This window comes from Amphiura filiformis, chromosome 1 (genome assembly GCF_039555335.1).
Source record: "Amphiura filiformis chromosome 1, Afil_fr2py, whole genome shotgun sequence".
Lineage (NCBI taxonomy): Eukaryota > Metazoa > Echinodermata > Ophiuroidea > Amphilepidida > Amphiuridae > Amphiura > Amphiura filiformis.
The window spans coordinates 95,292,333-95,314,053 of record NC_092628.1 but is presented as its reverse complement, the minus strand read 5'-3'; the positions used below and the strand labels follow the sequence as shown (position 1 = coordinate 95,314,053).

The 21,721-nt window shown below is 34.7% G+C and overlaps 1 protein-coding gene across 1 annotated transcript; it reads right to left on the bottom strand.

Moving 5' to 3' along the window:
- Window positions 1-14,193: 14,193 nt before the first annotated feature.
- LOC140158641 (uncharacterized) lies at window positions 14,194-21,239 on the bottom strand. The gene is given in 5 exon segments (XM_072181811.1): window positions 14,194-14,724; window positions 14,727-16,067; window positions 16,853-17,029; window positions 18,465-19,178; window positions 20,895-21,239. Coding segments are annotated over 5 exon segments (2,916 nt in total). The 5' UTR covers window positions 21,171-21,239; the 3' UTR covers window positions 14,194-14,316.
- Window positions 21,240-21,721: the final 482 nt, after the last annotated feature.

The following is a 21,721-nucleotide window of genomic DNA, read 5'->3' as shown; positions in this document are numbered from 1 at the left end:
CCTCTTATCCTCCCAGTGGTGGCGCCAGGAATTTTTTTTTTTCGGGGGGGCATAAGGGGGCAAAGTGATTTTCAGGGGGGGGGAATCAAAAAATTTTGCCCCAAAATGCCATAAAAAGTGGACATTGTCGTTATTTTGGGTTTTTACTGGGTGTAAAGAGTTCTGACTGGGGAATTTCCCCATGCCCCCGTGGTGCCGCCACTGTATCCTCCTCTAAAATATACCCTATAGTTATCATGCTAAAATACAGACAACTTTTAATAGCCAATGCCTTTTGAAATAGGCCTAGGCAAACATGCATGTGTACTACTATTTCACATTCAATCCTGTTTTGAATAAAAAAATTTAAGATTATAAAAATTTGAGGACAAAATATTTGGAATCAGCAAAATGCAAAGCAACAATTAATCACACATACTCCAATGTTTCTATGTATGGTAAGATTTTTATTAAACTACATAATAATATGAAACTGTACAACTATAATATATACTTTGTCTTCAGCTTTTAGTTAACATCATCAACTACAAGTCAAGAATAACTGTTATACCTCTATGGTGTGTTTACATCATCATAATGTGCCTTTATCACCTGCCATAATAACATGTAGAAGTAGATGGTCAAATTATCAGGGGATTGAGAGGCTGAAAAAGACATGATTTTACATGGTATTTGCATATTTTCCAGATTCACCTGTTATACTGGGCAAATTTGAATCCTACACATTACTTTGTTTGGACTTTAGACAAATATAATATTGGTCTCTGGTTTGAACCACCTGATTTCTACATCAAAAGAATGAACAAACATGTCCATTGTGCTTCTTGTAGTTTTAAACTAAACTCAATTCAAGAACGTTTCTTTTCAGGAATATTCGGAGCAACCACCACTAGGAACCAATACTGATGAGTACTGTGAGCCTTCTGACTACATGCTCTCCCCAATCCCCATACAAACTTGTACACTTCACTTGACCACATCGCCACTTTCAATGGAGTAAATCATCGTTAATTTATTTTCTGTGTCTGAATTCACAATGAATTATAGGCTATGGTATGGTTGATTATTGATTTGATTCAATGTTTACCTTCAGAAAACAGGTTAGTCAGTGGTGGTATGAATGTGGCAATTCCAATTGGAATGACAACTCAATAACTAAAGCTCCTCATTTCATAGTCTTGTTATATGATTTTCTAAAAAATACAACTCTACAATATATTTTACTTTCAAAGTAAAAACCGTCAACAGGTTTTATTCTTTCACCTTCAGGGGTGATGTTCAAACAAACAGATTGACTTTTCCAACAATCCCAAACATGTTTTGAAGCATTCGGACATGATCTTGATATTATCCATTATAAATTATTTTACAAATACATGTGTAAAGGGCCCAGACCCTAGGGTGCTGAGCCTCCCTTTGCACCCACTGGATATAATCCTGATCCCAAGGTGGTTGTTTCAAGCACTATTATAATGATGCAAACAAAATGTCAATATTTTCTTTTAAATGGAAGAGCAAGTTGCCTCTCAACCTTAAATCTATTCACATCTAATCTTTGGTTCACCTCAAGTTCTGTAGTGACGTCTGCTTTTTTGTGATTGCGCTGCAAGCGTGCTGATAAGCCGCCCTTGTACGCATGCATCACTACTCTGTACCATTAATATTACATACATACGCGATTTGATACTGCAACCATACGTCACTACCAAACTTGAGGCAAACCAATTTATAGGTTCAACAATTACATGTACATGGTTTGTTCTGTATATGAGAGCATATCACCCTAAATCCAGGTAACAGAAAGAACAATATAATACTACATACAAAATATCATATATTGCAAAGTATAAATAAGATACAAAGACTTTACAAAATGTATTACACAAAATGTACAACATATTTACATTAAAACTTGCTTGTCTGATCACAGCTTTGTTTAAAGCTAATCAACCATGTCTTATGATTTACATTCATGGTTTTAGATGACAAATCATTTTGATTTTGTGGTTTGAGAACTTTTTAGAGCAATATTGATGGAGTGAAATTACTTTATTAGTTTTTAGCCAGGTAGATGCATTTTATAAACATACTTCTATTCGTCATTCTTTATGCAACCACAAAAAGAACAATTGAAATGTCATTTTGTGTATTCTCAATCGTACACAGACAAAAAATGCTCACAATAATGAAACTGATGCTACCTTGCAACACATAAAAACATTCTCCAAGGAAACAAAACATCTAGAAATAACTAAAATGTAATGCAGTTTGCAGCTGGATGACATTTTTAAAATCATATAATACAATAAATACAAAGAGGTAGCAAATATAAATGATATCACATGAGCAATACCATTAACAATACCAAGGAGTTCGAACTCGGCTTGAAAATTTCAGTACACCCAGAGTTGAAGGTGACATCACTGGGTTTAGAAGTTTCCATGTGGGCTTATTATAGGACTTCTAATCATAGTTCACATGGTTCATGCTCTATCATAAAGCAAAGCTGCAACTCCAACATTGAGTTCCTATTGCCACATTGATGTACAACAAGGCTTGCACCTTCCTCTACTGACTTATTACTCTAGCTACCTGCAACTCAAGAGAGGGCAAAGTTTATCTAGGATAAGACAGTATTGGAGTACACTTACTTCCCCTTACTTGGTATCTCATTGCAATCAATTGTTGCTTGTAACATATTGTTATGATTGTCAAATCTATTAATAATTTTTATAAGAAATAAGTAAACAAAATCAATCATTTCTCACATCATGATTTCATAGACTTTCCTTTACAATAAAGATATGATATTGAAAACATAATAATCAACACAATATTAGTTGGTGTCAAGTTGCAAACTCTCTGTGGTTTCAACTTCTCAAATAAGACAAAAAAGTTTCACAGGTAGGTACATAAATAATTCCAGTCACTGAAGAACAGAACAATTTCCAATGACAACAAAATTGTACAACATTAAAATCATTCATAAAATATGATTACTTCAGCATATAACGGTAACATTGCATGAAGAAAGAAACAAAGAAAATATTACAAAACAAAGCAAATCACACATAATTTACAAACTTCTTTTTAAAGGGAGAATAACAAAATATTCTACACATGTTAACAAACCACTAACAATGCAAATGAAAATTTCGTCTTTTTTTTTTTTGGCATTTATAAGAAAGAAATGAATGATACACAACAAAAATGATATTGTAACAAATAGGCTTTCAAATCAAACTACTGAGTTGTAAATTCAAATAATTACTACAAGATCTGTTTTTGTTTTCATTTTCAGCCCATTACCATTACTTAATTTAAAATTTTCTACTATGAATTAGCGTACAAAAACTACTAGCTACATATGAAAAAAGGTGGGCTGCTTTCGTATCTAGCAATTAAAACTGCAGTACAATTTTAATCCAAATTTAGCAAACTACTCTACATAAAACTGTTGAACACTCTTACAAATCTCACATCCATAAAATACACCCAATTCATTTAAATAGGTGCATTTTAGGATGTTCTCTACCTTATTAAATCCAACCAATAAATTACCAATACAAAAGTTAGCCTTTTGGTGGGTTATCTTTTACAACATTTCAGTACTTCAAAGCATCTATTAACCTCAAAACAATCTACAAGAATTGTTTGAAATAGTATATCTACGCAAAGTAAGTTGAAATGCAAGTACAAAATAACAGTTAGTTAACCCTAGTAAACCACTACTAAACCCTACTTCTTTATCAGTATGCATGGGTATATTGGATATAAAAACTAACTCTACAACTGAATCCCCCTTGAGTTGTAGATTTCCTGTCAAAAAATGTATTCTGCATGGTTCTATTTTTATCAGGGAATAGGGACTTTGAGTTGACGTAAGAACTTTCTCAGAATCTGAGGTATTTATCGGTATTAATTCTTAAAACCTAATAAAATTTTAAACATGGTCCCACATGAGTTGTAATATTGGTATAACACAAATAAAATAAAATAACAAGAAAAAAAAATGTTATTACCAATACACTGCCAGATTCCTATTGCGGCCGCTTGCACAGGTATACCGTCATCAAGTGTGTCACCAAGGTACTTGGGAGTACCAGTATAGTACCACTGTGGAGAGGCAGCATTGGTACTGTGTAGGTACTCTGTGTATACCTGTCAGTACCTTGGTGACTGTGTACCTGTGCAGGCAGCCACAAATGGAATATTGTAGTGGATAGTGTGGGACATTGAGTTGATAAGAGCTTACCTATGGCCTAAATTTACGGGAGTTACAAATTTATTTATATAGCCTAACTTAATTCCTACCAAACCATCCCATAATGAGTTGCATACAGCATTGACAATTAAAATGTTGGGGAAATCCCAGCATTATAGCCAAAAAGTGTGGGAGGTTGAGTTGACGAAAAGAACAATTATGGCCTAATTTTACGGGAGGTCTAATGATTTTCTTACATCCTAATTCTACAACACAATCCCAAAAATGAGTTGTAGGTTTATTTAAGATTTGAAGAGAGACCAGTTTGACAACATTAACCTTTGACCCACGCCTACCAGAGTCAAGAGCATGGTTCAAGATAGATATCAACTTTGTATGCACTGGTATGCCAGGGTTGACAAAACAACATTACATTGTCTGCTCAGTCTTGTTTCAGGGAACTTTGCAATGTGATGAGTGGCAGGGTCAGAAATAATCTGATTCTTGTAAAGGAATTTGCTGGAATCATTAGATTCTTGCCAAGTATCTTAGACTTAAATTTACAAGAATCAATTTTGATTCAAGCCAATTTGATTAATTACAACCTGCCAACTACTCATATTGCAAAGGCCAACAATATTTGCTGTTCTATTCCAGCACATCTTCCTAACTTCCTTTAGTACAATAAAGTGTTCAAAAAGGAAATGGAAGTAACCATGGTAACCTTGGATTTTGTGAAACTCTTTCAAATTACTACAAATTTCAGGTTGACTGTATCTCTTTTTCTGAACTGACCTTGATCAAAAGTGCAATGGATGTCAACTGGAATATATATTCTCTTTTCAAAAGGGGTTTGGGACATGGGAGTTGGTGAAAGAACATGCAAAATTACTTTCCTACACTGAGGAAAACAATTTTTGAGTTGCAAGATGGAAATATTAAATATAAAAAGGGTTAGTTAATACTATGTCAGCTTGCCATATTGGATTGAAAAAAGTTGGGTTTCTTTTATGTCGATCATGTGATATAGCCATATCTAAGAGTAGGCCTATATTATACAGAGAGAAATTTCCACAATAATAAAATGTTTGTCTATTTTGCCACTAGCAAAATATTCATTAAATTTTCATGCCCATAAATGGTTCATTTTGCGACAGGAATTTATGGAAAATTCAGAATTTGGGAAAATATGTAAGATTCTTTTCCCAATTATGAAAAGTTCATGTTACAGGGTATGACTGGAGTCACTGCACTTTTTTAGAAATATACTATATTTGCAAAAAAGGTTCTTTCCCCATCATGCAAATTTCATATTTTCTGTATAAATTACTGTGCCTTTAAAAATAGCAGCAAGGAGTCACTGCACTTTTTTGATGATCATCATACTGTAACAATCAGGTGGCTTCTTAATGATGAATAACATTTGAGCATGGCTTGAACACGCACTTCCCTACACATGAATTTCATGAATTTACAACACATACTTAAAATGATTACATCGCTGTAATGCTGGTGGTATAGGCATATGTTATTAACAACATTAATAACATATCATTATTGATACCTAGAGTGCTTCAAGTCGGTTAATTAAACAGTGCATACAGAAAGTGAACTGAACTGTGCCTTATACATGATATTGCAGGTCTGCAAAATTGCCATCCCAAGTATCTACTTTGTCCAGTGCTGCCAGATGCTGCCTTTTACATGTATGGGAAGTAGACCGATTCATAAGGCTGCGATCACATAGAAGTATACTGTATTCACTATAGGATAGCCTATACGCTCACTCGATCAGGCTGAGTTTACATAATATACTCTTATGTAAACTCAGCCTGAGCGAATGAGCGTATATCGTATAGCGAATACCGTATACAGTATACTTCTATGTGATCACAGCCTAATGTATCCCATCATTTTTTAAGTCAAGCATATCTAGGCATTAACAGCAGAAATGTTTGAGAACACTGACGAAAATCTAAGATTATGTTGAGGCACACTGATTCAATTCACCCAAACACCTATACCTTCCAAGTAAGAAGGCAGTACCTGTCTAGTACCATATTTGGCAAATACTGCATTTCTACTTGTGGGCACTCTGATTCAATAACACCCATGCATCTCCCTAGTAAAGAGGCAGCATATATTTTTCACTATATTTGCAAGTATTGCATTTTTTACTTGCCACTGCCAAAATGTAAGGATGTAGCTCACAACATCTATCAAGATTTAGAGAATTCTGGTGTAAATGAAAGCAAGTCAGACAGAGTAATTAGATCAATTTGTCTGCATCTGCACACACTGCAAACACCTAAAGCAACAAATAGATTCAATTTAAAGTAAATAATATAAGTAATGGTATTCACAGTGGTAGGTCTATTGTCCTGTCTCAACTACCATTTATTTTATATTGAACTATCTGTCACATGTGACAGGCCATTACCATGCAAAGAGTGAAATAGTTGTGGAATAATCGGCTCTGGAATTTGATTCAATTTAACTGTTAAATTAGAATAGACTTTTTTGTTTAGTTAGTTGTGGTTCAGAGAGACTTGCACCTGATAAAACATTTCCTACATTTATGGTAACAACTTCTAACATGAAGGTGATGAAATCACAAGTTACGGTACTGTTCATCTTTTCCAGTTCACTGAATTGCTATCATGTCAACCATTCCATGCTAAGATTGAGGGTTTGATAGAATTTTTAGGCCTTCTGAGAGTTCTTCATACTATATTTTAGACAAAGAGACAATGGGTAGGTAGTGTCAGTGTGAGTTTTGCACACCACAATGTAAGAGAATAATTCCAATTGACGGCTGGTGAATGAAAATTCATGAAATATGTCACTAGTACAATAAGTGGTGCACACTCTACTTCACCTAGTACTTGCGATGAAATTTCAGCTAACATTTTAGATCTCCAATAACAGAAAAACAGACCTGGTCTGGTTCCCAAAGATTTAAAATTGATCCAACTTTTGATTTATCACAAATATATGCCTATTAAATCAATATTAAGATTGATTGGAAGTCTTTGGGGCATGGCCCCTGGTTGTAAAATTGCTTGAATGCTTCTGATTGGTTGTTCAGCTATTCCATTTAAAATCCACACGTCCCCCGTGGAAGATTTTGGAAATATCTTCCACAGGGGGAGTATAAATACCAAATGGAATGAGCACATTATCAGCTCCATTTGAATTTCACACACCTTCTGAGAAAGATTCAACCTGAATCTTCCCCTGAGGCAAAGTGAGTTTCAAATGGAGATTTGAAATTCATACTCCCCCTGTGGAAGATATTTTCAAAATCTTCCACAGCGATAGTGTGGATTTTAAATAGAATAGCCCAATCACTGTTGGATGATGCATGTCCTGTAAGAATGCAACAATACAACCACAGATGGTCTACCTATATAATAGTCGCATTTCATGTGCCGTAAGCTGCCATTTCATCACGCAATTCTGCTACAGATGAAAGCTTCGTTATGGCTCAATAGTGGAGTATACACTAATCATAATGACTACTACGACTGATGCACACCTGTTGAGTAAAGGGAAATTACAATATAGGCAATCTGACATAGTTTGATTAATGAGTTGTCAGTCTGATAAAAAACATTAAATTCAGTTGAGTTGCAGCATGCTTAGTTCTAATTAATTAACAATATTACCCCATATTACTACTATATATCAGCTACATTTTACAGTTATTAATAAGCAGAAAACAGTCTACTAAACAGCAATGATGAAAGTTACATTAGTGAAAGTAACATGGCCTAAAAAACTGAAAGCAAATGAAAATAATACACACTTTGCTTTCACAATACACAAACACAATACAGCTTAAGTTTACATAAATTATGAAGTCTTAATATTACCATTAAAAGTAAGAAATTGTACAATTCTGTGAATACCTGCTGATACATGTCAATTTTGTTGGGAAATTGTTACTGAACTTTATAAATTAAACAGTAGTAAACTTTACTACATATACGGTACGTCGGTACATATCATTTTTAAATCAATCTAACTAAAAGAACAATAATATAATATCTACAAAATACATACATGTTAGAAGTTTAAACCTTAAACGTTTCTCAGCATACTTTGTGAAGCTCCAAGATCATTATTAAGTGACAATGCAGTGACAATGCAGGTTATGAATTATTCTTTGATGTCACTCAACAATGCTCCAGGAGCAAATACAAAATGCTACAAAACACCAATCAAATCATACAATTACTCAATTTGAGAGCAAGGCTAGCTTCTTCAAATACAAACAAAACATGAGTTAATGGTGAAAGTCTTTGGTTAGATAATTAAATGTATACATAAGCACCTTTAAAATGAAATAATATAACAATATGCAACCTCTTGCGTTTTCCTAGACTGACCTCAGATGATGCAGCACTTTTGTGAATCTGCCCAATATGACAGACACATGTTTCCTTTTAACACAAAATCCATGAACATGAGGGAATCCTGGATATACATGTAAATGTTACACTCCAAAAATTTTCAATGCAACCTATCTGACCCACTTTTGCTAGGTTTATGCATTTGTATTAGGCCAAGTAAAATAAAAAACATGTTTCACGTCCGGGTTTTTGAAAAAAAAGGAGGAAGAGGGTTTTTTTTATTTTTTATTTTTTACCGCAAAATCGGTGTAAATACCCATAATTAGAGCTGTTTTAGCGCACACAATAATACCTGGAAAAAGGAGGAGGCCTCTTTTTATTTGTTGTTCTGAGAGATATGCCCCTCTTATTATCACAAAACATCCAAAAGTGTTTCTTGATTATCAGCAAGGCTGTAGAAAGCATATCTCTACTTCTTAGACATATTTTTGAAAGGTTATGACTGAATTTCAAAAAATAAAAATATAATTGAAGAAACCTCAAAAAAGGAAGCGGGAGGGGACGTGAAACATGTTTATTTTTTTATTTGGCCTTAAACAAAATCACAATGCGATGAAATCTAGAGAGATGAGTCTCATGTTCATCAAATTCAGCTTTGTATGTTTTCACTTCAATCTGTTCTCTTTTTCATCCTAATATGCCAAATAAATCCATACAAATTAGACCTAGACTTTCTTACAATATCATTCATACCAACTCTTTTGGTGTGAACAAGAACATATTGAAGGAAAAAATCTGCCCTCCAGGTGACAATGCAGTATCTATCTGCTTTGTTTTTGAAAACATTCAATATTTGTCCCCCAATAAAAATGCACTATTTTAATAGCAAAGTTATTCTTTTCAACACTTTATAGATCCTGCATCTTCACTTTGAGGGCAATGATATAACCTGCATGTACAGTTTGCATTTCCTTGGCACCATCAAAATGTAACATGATTTCAACTATGGCAGACAAGCAAGCAAGCTCACTGACCCTGCCTAACCTGAGAAAAGTTCTTTCACTTTCATATCTGTCATGTCAAATCTCTCAGATGATATCTTTATTTCTTTAGTATCACCCACCATTAAAACCATTTTCATTCCATACCATATTAATCAATCCTGTTCCCCTCTCTCTTTTTGTGTCTTTTACAAAAAGCTGATCTGAATACAAAAGATGATATTTCAGAAACACAGATTTTAGATTCCCACTCTTTTTGTTTAAAAAACCCTCAAATCCCTGTTACTGATTTACACATGTTCTTAATGAAAAATCCATGACTGCTTCACTGCATACATTCAACTGCTAATAATACCCTTTTCTTTTCCTTTCTTTTAAAATTTCCAAGGACTACAATAGTGCTTTGTGTTTAAATTTCAAAGAGATGAATATCGAGCTAGTCATTAAATCTTGTGGAAGGACAATATCTATTACCAGAACTAAAGAGCCTATCATTACAATAATCACTGGTGTTTGAAGTTGTTTTCTTAGGCTTTATCTTTATGATATAATAGCATTCTTTCTAGGTCTTATGGAGTCACTTTTTCAATGTAATACTTACTGGGTTTTATGCTCATTTGAAGGATACAATACATGAATACAAAGCATTTGAAATAATCATGGATTATGTATAAAAACTATCCACACGCCACTGTACGCCACTGTACGCATGGTAAGGTGTAACGAATTTGTGTCACACACACCCAAAATCTTATGTCTACATTTTAGTTAAATAAAACCAGTTTGCAAAATATAAGTCAACTTCATAATTCCTGAACAATGAGGATTGCATGCAAATAGAGTTTTGATGCAAGCTCGATGATGCAGTACAAAAATCACCATCTAGCTAATTTTTCCTCAGCTGAAAATATCAACCACTCCTATGATCCTGCTTTCCATGATTAATAAAATATCACTGCACGAATAAAACCCATAAAATCACAGTAACTTGATTACAAAATTAATTTGATATTTAATCATTGAATATCCTCAGGAAAACCTCTATGCAAACTTAGAAGTATGATTGCAAAATTTAATTAAAGGACACCATTTTCAAGCATTTTTCAGTGTTTGATTGGGTTTAGGTCTACTAGTATCACTTTGGATGAGATTGGAAAATTAATCAAAATGTGAACAACTTCAGTAATCATTCTTTTGGGGCAAAATAGAAGATGATGTTCAAAGGTATGGTACCAAATCTGAGCAGTTTTGTTGAAATGCTTGACAGTTAAGTTTTGCTGAAATAAGTTTGGCATTTTTAACATCTAAAGCAATGGAAATATTTCAATTGATAACCAACTCATAATCCAGTCAATCCAATAATGCTCCCATTTTGTAAAATGCCCACCTACCAAAAATTTACACCAATCCATAAACCCGCATCAGGTCAATCTGTTTAGAGTGGAAACACTAGTTTAATCCTACGCCTATGGCATTATATGGCATGACTTAACTCTGGTGTATAGTATACAAAATGGTATAGGAGTATAGATTCATTCATCACAAACCACACGGTTTTTGTGCCATCTATTAACTCCGACACCCATGACCTACAGAATAAACCAACCTCAGTGCTACCTCATAGGTCAATGTCAACCTTATGATCGGCAATTTTACACAATAATGATCCCCGTGAGATTGAGTGAAACAAGGCAATGTCTGTGTGTGTGTTGGGCTAACCTATCATCCCTTGTATACATTGCATGGTTTTAGTTAACCTGCAGAAAAAGTTCATTTAAACATTGTACATTCATGCAGGGTGACTGGCAGAAAACAATGTTGGGTTTTAACAGCTAAAAGTACTTCCAATAAACCTGCTTGTTAAGTTAAAATTGCTACCTGAATAAGTTGAATTTGAAATGCAAGTTAATTAGATGCTGAACTTTTTGTCACACCATTATAATATAAAGTGCCTTAAGGCCCATACAATAATTACTAAGCAGGTTGATCATGATACTACAAAACATCAAAAAGCTTTGGTTTGCTTTTGTTTACACTATGAATGCATCCCTTGTCAAGTTCTTGGCCCTTTATCACACAAATCTGGGAGTTTTTCCACCGGATATCAGATAATGAATGTACATAATGGAGTATTTTTCCTCTTCCTTTTTCTTTTCCTCCATATACAATAAACGCTTTCAGTATTTTCTTAGCATTTTCCAATTTGTTCATACAAACTTGTGGCAAGTAATAAAACCATCTTATTTTTCTGCTGCAGGCTTTTGAACCTAAACACTCAACTCTGTTTCAATCATTTTATTATAAACCAAAATAATCTTTTCATCTAAGAAATTGGAATATAAATATCTATATATAACTGTATTTCTCTGACATTTTATGTGGGAGTTTAATACAGTCCATATGTAGAAATTGTCATTGAGCTGACTGACGCCATAAATACATAGCCTTAAACAACAGGTCAAAACCCTTGCATTCATTGAATACAAACATGAGCAAAAAAATAACAAAATCACCTGAGAATATGCCACACATTTTGCATTTTGGATTGTTGAGCTGCTGTGCACATAGAAACTGAGCTTTAGTAAAAAGTACAACTGGTAATCGTTTTATGGATGCAGTGAACATAGCTCAATTATGGTAATGGAAGATTAAGGTGGTTTATGATTAATGCAATATAGAGTTTTGTCACGACATGACATACATTAGATGCTATTAACGAAAATGTAACATGATAATAAAATGCAGGCAGTAAAAAAGCGTGGGTAGCTACAAATTATCTTGAATTTGACATCATAAATTCAGTTAACTGTCCATGTTTTACACTAAATTTGCCTGTGAAGTGAACATATTAACTTGACGCCAGATATCAATTGCATCATTATTAACACTTTTCAGTAGTAATTAATCCAGTTTTTGTCATGGTTACAGCTTACCGAATATAACAAAGTGACTTAAAAGGTATCGGGTTTACACCTAATAAAGGATTTGTATCTATTTTATAGTCTATACGCATCACATGATTGAGTATCAAGGAGCATCAAATACGACAGTAATGATCACTTAGGTTTTCATTCACATTTCATCCCATAAGCCTTACTTAGCAAAAAGAAGGACACTGTCACCTATTTCTATTGATATAAACTTGCTTCTGTATTAAAATCAACATAATGAATAATAGACTAAATGGCTAATGAAGCCTTTTCGATTTATTTTTATATTAATGGCTAGTCATTTACACACTACATAAAATAGTCTTGCTTCCAATGGCTCAATTCGTTAACCTCTATTCAATACTCATAGCTAAAATTTGACCCCAAGTTTTAGGGTATGAATTTGTGTACCCAACATATTCTAAGGTCATTCTATGAATATACAAACATATTGGAGTTAGAGAACTGTGTCGTGGTAGATGAGCATGTTTAATGTCTTAGCATTACTGGAAGTAGCACACTTTCATCCAATTTGCAACAGCCTTAGCAGATGCAGTCCAAGGTTAATTACTATAATCAATTATGCTGATTTCAAAACAAGATACCTTGCTTTCTAATTGTAGTGAAAAACAATAGCTGACCTTCATTCAAGTCAGAAGTCAAAACCATATGCTTTTTTCACCTGGTCAGTTTTCCTCATTCAATTCTTCATATATTAGATAAAGGGTTCACAAAAATAACTCCCCCCTAAAATTACAAAACATTTTTTTGCATAACTTGACATATATTTCGTGGATTTGAAAAAATTAAAAACCTGTGAATAAAGGAATTGTTTTTCTACCCTCCCAATGTTCTTTCGTCTGAAAATCTTTTTGTTTTGGCTAAAAATAATCACGTTTTCTAAAAAAGATGCTTTCAGAAAAAGTTGCACTTTTCAACATCCTCATTTATGTCAAAATTAGCTTCAACAAATCATTATTTTGCACTACGTGATGGTTTCATGAGTGACTAAGAGTTCAGAGACAAAGAGGTGAAGGAAAAAACAACAACAATTAAATCAATCGTAACATTGATACCGAGCAAGTTTTGTACATTACATGTATGGGATGTTGAAAAGCGCAACTTTTTTTAAAGCATCATTTTGGAAAAATGTGATTATTTTTGACCAAAAGAAAAAAGATTTTGAGAAGGGATAACTTTGGTAGGGTAGCAAAAAGATGCCTCTATTCACAGGTTTTAAATTTTTCAAATCAACAAAATTGATGTTATGTTATGCAAAGAAATGTTTTGTAACTCCTAAATTGATTTTACCATTTTTGAAACACCGGCTCAATAAAATCTTCTAGAAAAACCCAGTACATGTTAATTAGTCATTGTTTTATACTGCAAGATGATTGCATGGGTGACTGGGTAATCGTATACATAAAAATTAAAACATTGATATCGAGAATGTTTTTTGTACATTAAATGTATAGGATGTGGAAAAGTGCAACTTTTTCTGAAAGCATCATTTTTGGAAAATGTGATTATTTTTGGCCAAAACAAAAATGTTTTTTAATGAAAGAACTTTAGGAGGGTAGGAAAATGATTCCTTTATTCACAGGTTTTTAGATTTTTCAAAACAACGAATTCTATGTCAAGTTATGCAAAGAAATGTCTTGTAATTTTAGGGGGGGAGTTATTTTTTGTGAACCCTTTAGCTATTATGAATTGCTTCACTACTTTCACCCAGTACTCATCAGTGCTTCACCACCTGACTTTTGTTTTAGGTCAAGAAATTACAGTGATACATGTATAAGAAAATAAGGTTACTACAAGATATGTGGTCAACAGTGGCTAATTTCTTTGTGTACCTGTTCCAAGTCCGTTGTCAACTGCTGCACTTCTTGCTCTAGATTCTTATTCCTTTGACACATCTGGACATAGTTAAGCTGCAGCTGCTTCTGGTACGCAATCACCTTTTCTTTCTCATCATGCCAACTCTTACGCTCGTGAGCGAGACGTGCTTCCTGGTCTTTATTCTTTTGTTTCACAGCATTCAGTTCTTTCTTTAACTCTCCCATCTCGCGTCGGAGGCTTCCTGTGAGCGTGATGTGATGTTCCGGACTCATTGGCGTGTTGGCCTTCACAGGACCTGCTGTTTTATTGGCGGATGAGCCATTAACAAGTTTTGACCTAACAGCAGTTGAGCCTATAGCTTTAGAAATCAGCGCATTCTGTTTGGCAACAGTTGGAGGAGACATAGGTTTGGAAGATTCATTTTCTGGTGGGGAGACCCACCTAACAGATTCAATTGACTGCTGCTCAAATTGCGCACACCTAGTGATATTCTACCAAGTTTTTCCTGCAATAATGAATTATCATCCTTTAGATCATCCATCTGATTTCTTAAGGTATCATTTTCTTCTGCAAGTGTCTCCATCTGCCTTTCCATCTCCTGCACATGTGCAGTTTTACTTGATTTATGACTGTGTCGTTTTAATCTTTCAATTTCCCCGTTCAACTTTTCCGATTCACTTTTGCGCTCGTCGAGCCTGTCCATCATGCGGCTCATCTCGGCTTCACGTTTCTTAAGTTCCTCCAAGCAGGTTCTCTGCTCGTCCTCACGTTGTTTCAGCCTCGATTTGAACACATCCATTTCGTATTTGTTCTTCTCTTGTATGCTCAAAAGTTCTTGCTTTGTTTTAAACAACTCTCGTTCTTTTTTAGTAAGCTTCACTTGCAAATCCATAAAATCACTCTCAAGTTGCCTTTGAGCAGGGGTAACTTTGCTATGTTTTCCCCCACTCCTACCCCTCTCTTTCTCCAGGAAGCGCACTTTATTTTGCAACTTTTTAATTTCCTCATTTCTTTCTTTGAGCTTAACTCTCAAGCTGGAGCCTTCATTGTCTCGTTCAGCTTGCATTTGTTTGAGTCTTTCAGCCATATGGCTAAGTTCTCTATGTTTTTGGGCAAGTTTATCTTGAATTTGAGCCAGCTGGGCTATATTACCCCCACTGCCCCCTTTCCCTCCTTGAGAGGCTCGCGCCTCCCTCTGTCTGGCGGTCAGCTCATGATTCAACTTGTCCTGAACTTCACGCAAATAATCAACTTCACATTTTTCCTGACTCAATTCCTGTTCTTTATCTTCAAGTTTTTTCCTAAGTAAAGACAACTCCTCCTCTTGAACTTTGACCTGTTGAGACAAATTTTCTTTGATAACTCTGATATGTCCAATTTCTACATGGGCCTGGTTAAGTTCAGCCTCTTTTTCTCGTAAAACCTGTTCAAAAGAGCCATGTTTGGCATGGCCATTCAGATGCCTCGTAGCAAGCACTGATCTTAAATCCATCTCGGAACAAGCAACAATTTTTGAAGTTTGTTTCCTCAAACCATTGCTCTGAAAGTGTTTTTGGTCTTTTTGTTGTGTTTTTGGATCTCCGATTTCATGAATACGTTCTCTGCTGGTTGATTTGGATGGTCTGACAAAGTTTCTATCGTTTTGATTTGCATCCAGATTCTTTCGGTTCTCTTTCTCTTGTTGCATATGATCCAACTTGGATTGAAGTGCTTTTCTGTCCTGCTCCAATTTGTAGATCTGGGAAATGAATTCATGAAAACAAACAAAAAACAGATTACTTATCAAATGAAAGCACCAAATCTGTCAGTGTAAAAGTGAAAATTTTCAAATTTCTTTAATTTTTTGCATTTTCAAGCTCTTTGTCTTCAAAAGCTCAGGTCATTAACCAAATTTGAATTTCTCTTTAAGCTTGTGCCTGCAAATTAGCACTGCTTGTATTTATTTAGTAACAATAAGACAGAATTATGCATTAAACCCGAAATTAACAATCAAATTAAAAACAGGCTCAATATGTAAATATTTGCAACATGAACAATTAAGAGCAAAATAGAAACACCACATTTACAGTATATAATGTATGTCAAAAATAGGCATGAGTAAAATAAACAATCTTTTACATACGCATCCACTCCTTTTCTGAAAAATGATTTTAATTTTTGGTTCAATTCAATTCAAATTTCTCATCTCTCAAAAAGAGCATTATAAATAAATTAACTAGATCACAGCAACAACAGCAATTGAAAAACAAACCGAACATTGCCCAGGGACTGTGTCTTGATATTGTGTTAAGAGAGACACTATTAATAGATTTAATAGATCACATCAACAACAGCAATTGAACACCTAAATGAACATTGCCCAGGGACTGTATTTTTAAAATTGCATTAAGAGATGTAGAATGCTGTTTCCTCAAGGAGAGCTTTAGATGAGCCATCAAGAGGAGCTATAAATCACTCTTGCAAATGTAAGTTTTTAGAAGAGCTGTGGACACTTCCTCCGATCAAAATATTATTATTACCCACCTGCCCTTGTAATGAAAGCCTTGTTTGCCTGGAACCATCATCCTGCTTCTGAAGCTCATGCCTTAGCCTTGTAATCTCATCTTCCCATCTTCTCTGCTTCTCTTCATACACCTCAAAGATGGTGGCTTCGTTCTTCTCCATTGTGTCTCTTAGAGTTGCCAACTCCGATTCTTGATCCTGTGCAGGAAAAAGTTGATAGATATGTATAATACTAAAGATGGATGAAAACAAGAATTTGTACTTTCAAATGTTGCCTCCTACCTGAAACCAAAGTTAGATTTCCTGAAATGTTCATACTAAAGGAATAAGTTGACACAGGTAGATGGTCTGCGAAGGTCAACTTGTTTGAAAATTGGTATGTTCAGGCTAACCATCTATAAGAAGATCATCTACTCACTTTCAAATCGATATTTCTATAACAGCAATGACAGCAATTGCACAGAAACAAATCATTCACTTCAAATAGTGGTACTATTAGTAACACGTCACACTCCTGTTCTGTACCAATTACAGAACAAGAAGATCCATTACTTTGTACATTACAGAGTCATTTCGTGTCATTTTGCAGTTTTTACATCGACATTAGTATCCATGCCTTCATGTACGACTGTACGTAGTCTATCATTCCATGCATATTTAATCATCAAATTTGATAACTCATATAGGTAGATCGCTTAATTGACTATTGAAGTGAGCTATTTAGGCAGGCGATGAACTCCACACAGCATGTTCAGTTGTTCCTGAAAGGTTTTTTTTTCAAAACCATAAATTGTGTATATTGAAGACTTCCTTAAATAGCAGACACTGTGCTCCTAGAAGATTCACTATAAAGCAATACTTGGTAGAATACAAATGTACAGTAATGAATATTCAGCTTGCGAGAGATGTTGTTATTTTTTACCAATGGAACGGAATGTTGAATACGTTGTCCACATTGGATAGGCCTAATAATCCATCGCTAGGAGACAGCGAAATGATAATTACTGCTTCAATTCAAACATAATTGACCTTGTCAGACATGATTAATTTTTATTTTATTCAAGTCAACCTATCGGTCACAGATAGATACAATTACAAAACTGGTTTATTTACATATGGCTGCTTTATATTGCAGTAAGATCATCAGGGATGTGCAATTTCATTTGTATTCCGTGTTCTATTTCCTATTTCCTGCATTAATTTTGTGAACCAAAAAGTGCTATACAGTACTTGTTTTGTGTAGAAATTCCAAAAGTTGTATTTCATGTAGGCCCAAATTATAATCCACATAAATGTACCTTTAAGTAAATGTATAGATGATGCATTGCAAATACAGAACTTCTGTGAGACTTGTATGCAACTGAAAAGATCTTGTTTCTGTCAATCAAAAATATATCTTGTTCATGTATTATTTCAATGAAGGACACCTGTATAAAATAATATTGTAATCATATTCTCCCTCTTTCACACATTTTTGGAGGTGTCCTTCACATAGTTTAGTAGTATACAGGTAACAGCAGCTAGTCACTAAACAAATGAAATTGAAATTTCCAGTTGTTTAAGTTATCGTAATTATCTTGACAAACAAATACACAAACAAACAAACAAATGAGGAAGCAAAAAGAGCATTTACCTTGATCTTTTCCCTGAGTGCAACAATCTCTTCATCTTCAATGTCCTCTAGCACCGATGATACATGTGAAGATGATGATGATCTCTCATGGCTATGTTTGATATCTAAGAGATGATTTGATGACATACTATGCTGTCCATTAATCCTATTAGCCTCTTGTCTATACGACCCATTTCTGATATCTAATACTGTACTGGATTGGCTGTATGGTTTTCTTATATGTTCATTCTGTAATCTCTGATTATAATGCGACTGTTGTTGTTGTCTATAACCAGAGTGGTGATCATCATAGCCATCATTTTGCCATGATTGATCTAAATGGTTCATCGACTGTGAGGGCTGCAACCTATCATGGCGCCCTCTTGAGTCGTAGTCTCTTGCGGGCGCTTCTTTAAACTGCACCCGATAGTTCTGATGAGTTGGGGTGTTAATGTCTTGCAAAGATTGTGCTTTGGTGGGTGGGGCACCAAAGCGTTTGGTGCTTGGTCCACCACCACCACCGCCACTGTTCCCATAATGGGTATTTGGGTTGTTGTAGTGATTTCGTCTCATTTGATTGGCTAATACAACGTCGGGTTGAGTCAATTCTGGGATGTCATCTAGCATGCCAGGTGAGTCTGATGACAGGCTTGGTTTTGATGATGTACTGGATGGAGACTGGGATGGAGATGATGGTTTAACTGCAATGGGTCGGATTAGACGCTTTTCTTTGTGCTAGAAGAGGAAATGTGAAGAAAATACATCAGTTAAAATTCTCACCACAGTTTGCTATTTCAATTAAATTGTTCTCTTTTTCCCCATAAAAACACAATTTTCAGATAAAAACTAAGCTGCTTTCATTTGAGCTCAAATGTATTTCATATTAATATTTAACAACAACAATATATACTTCAGTGAATAGATCCATCAGATTTGTACTTAAAATCAATTCAAATTAATTTGTCAAGCAAAAATTACTAATTGAATTAACAATATATTAAAATTCCACATTCTCAATATTCCACATGATCAAAATATCAGACTTGTGTCTTGATCATGTGGAATATTTGATGTAAATGCATATTATGCAAATTAGAATGAGATCTGAGATCAATACAAAACACAAGTTAGACCTCCTCCCAACCACCTGTGACATTCCTTGTGCACCAGATTGTAAAAGCTTAAAGAAACCTTAGCTAGGTGTATTTACTAACAGAATCATACGATTTGAATAGACTCAATAGATTTCATACCACTCTGTTCTAATACTGAGATTTCTTTACTCTCCTTGCAAATATTTTTTTTACAAATATGCAAATTAGATATGTGAAACTATAGAATACATTTAGCACATTAAAACTGAGAATCTACAATGAACATGTGCATCTTTGTTTTGTAGCAAATTGACCTAATCTTGGGTGTTGTTGGGCTCAAAACCAAGCTGCTTCAATTTTAGCTCAATCAATTGCATTTATGGTTTTCAATACATGGTAATTTGAAGTCTTTTATTATTTTTTACCAATATACCAACTGGTGCAGTAATGAAATTGCAATTGGGGATGTGTTGGTGAATTTGGTCTAAATGTCATACATGATAACCATTCACAGTATTCTTACATGTACGTGCTACTCTGCCAACTCTTCATAAAATCTCCATTTCGATAGGGAGGAAGTATGTAGGATGGTGATGATGACGTGCGCTGATGATGATGTTCAGTTCTGTTTACTTCACATTCAACACTCATGTGATTAATTATCATTTTTGGAAAAATTCTCACATACAGGAAGAGCAATTGAAGATTTCTGATTAAACTTGGCTAGTTAATGATCAACTAAAACAACTCGGAACTTTTTGTTCAAAATTTTTTTTTTTTGAATGAATAAAGATTTATCTCATAATGCAATCTCTGTGGATGAGTAAGTTTGTTTATTTTGGGCTCTTTTTGTTATGGATGAATAAACTTGAAGTAGACTAAGTGATCACACATGACAAATTACAAATTGACAAGTCAGGGTTTGACTGTCTCGCTCTCTTGGTGGTAAAAGGGGTAAATCACCCTTAGCCAAATGTAAATTGTTTGCGACTATGCTTGCATAACGGTAGAACGGTAAGGTACATTCCCATCAGTTTACGACACAAGTATGTTTAGAGATCAACAACAATACAAGCCATACCAAAAGATATAAACTATTTTTTCCATGCTGTGCTGAAATGTCAATATTCCCTCCATTTTGTTAATTTTAAATCTAAATTTAGCTGCAAAATTGACAGTCACCTGTGCCACCACAAATGAACGCATGTTCACAGCAGATCTATGTTTCGGGACACTTTTGAAATGTCTACATCTTTTCAGGAGACTTTTGAAAAAGGTACACCCACTACCATCACAGTGCTTTTACCACTCTCTTACTATATAAAAGATTTAAGAAGCAAAAAGCAATTTTCCCTACCTTTTCTAATTTCCCACTGATGGGCATAATTCGGGGTGGTCCCCAATGCTGTTGTTGCTGTTGTTGATCCTCGTAATAACTTGATTGTCCTTCTGAACTATTAGTAATATCGCTGATACGTGAACTTCCCCCACGATACCCACTATCACCAACAAGACTGCTCACGCTGCCCATGGTGCCTGACGAACCCGGGGAGGCGTCCGAGAACGCCGCTGGTAACGCAGTGAATCCGTTCACATAAGAAACCTGTGGTAGCGTGACCTCGCATCTTGCCATGATATGTTGGTGTCGGTGGGAGGAAAAAAATGTGGGAGGTGTGCTCCCTGGCATCAGTTAGATGAACGGGACTGGTTGCCTGTAGAAAATGAAACAAACAAAAATGGGTCATTAATTTTTTTCAAATTACACAGAAGAACCAAACTTGAAATGTTGATGATCTGTCACATGCAGTCCACACTGTAATTTCATTACAATTTATCAAAATGTCCATTCATCGGTTTCAGGATCTTTATTTTGTTCTGAAGATCACACTTTTTCCTATCCAAAGAAACATCAAGTTACTTGTATGCATTGTTCAAATAAACATTACGTAGAAATAATTTTGAATCCGTACATACCCGGCGTAAATACCACTACCATGTAATTTGAATAAAAATAAAAATGTTTACAAGTAACTCCTCTTCCATTCCAAGAATGGCAATCAATTACCATCCATTACCATGAAACCTTTGCTTATTTTAAAAGGCCATGGTCAGAGCTTGGGAAAATATACATGTATCCCGGACATGTATGACATAGTATTGTAGCATATTCTTGGAAGGAAGTCC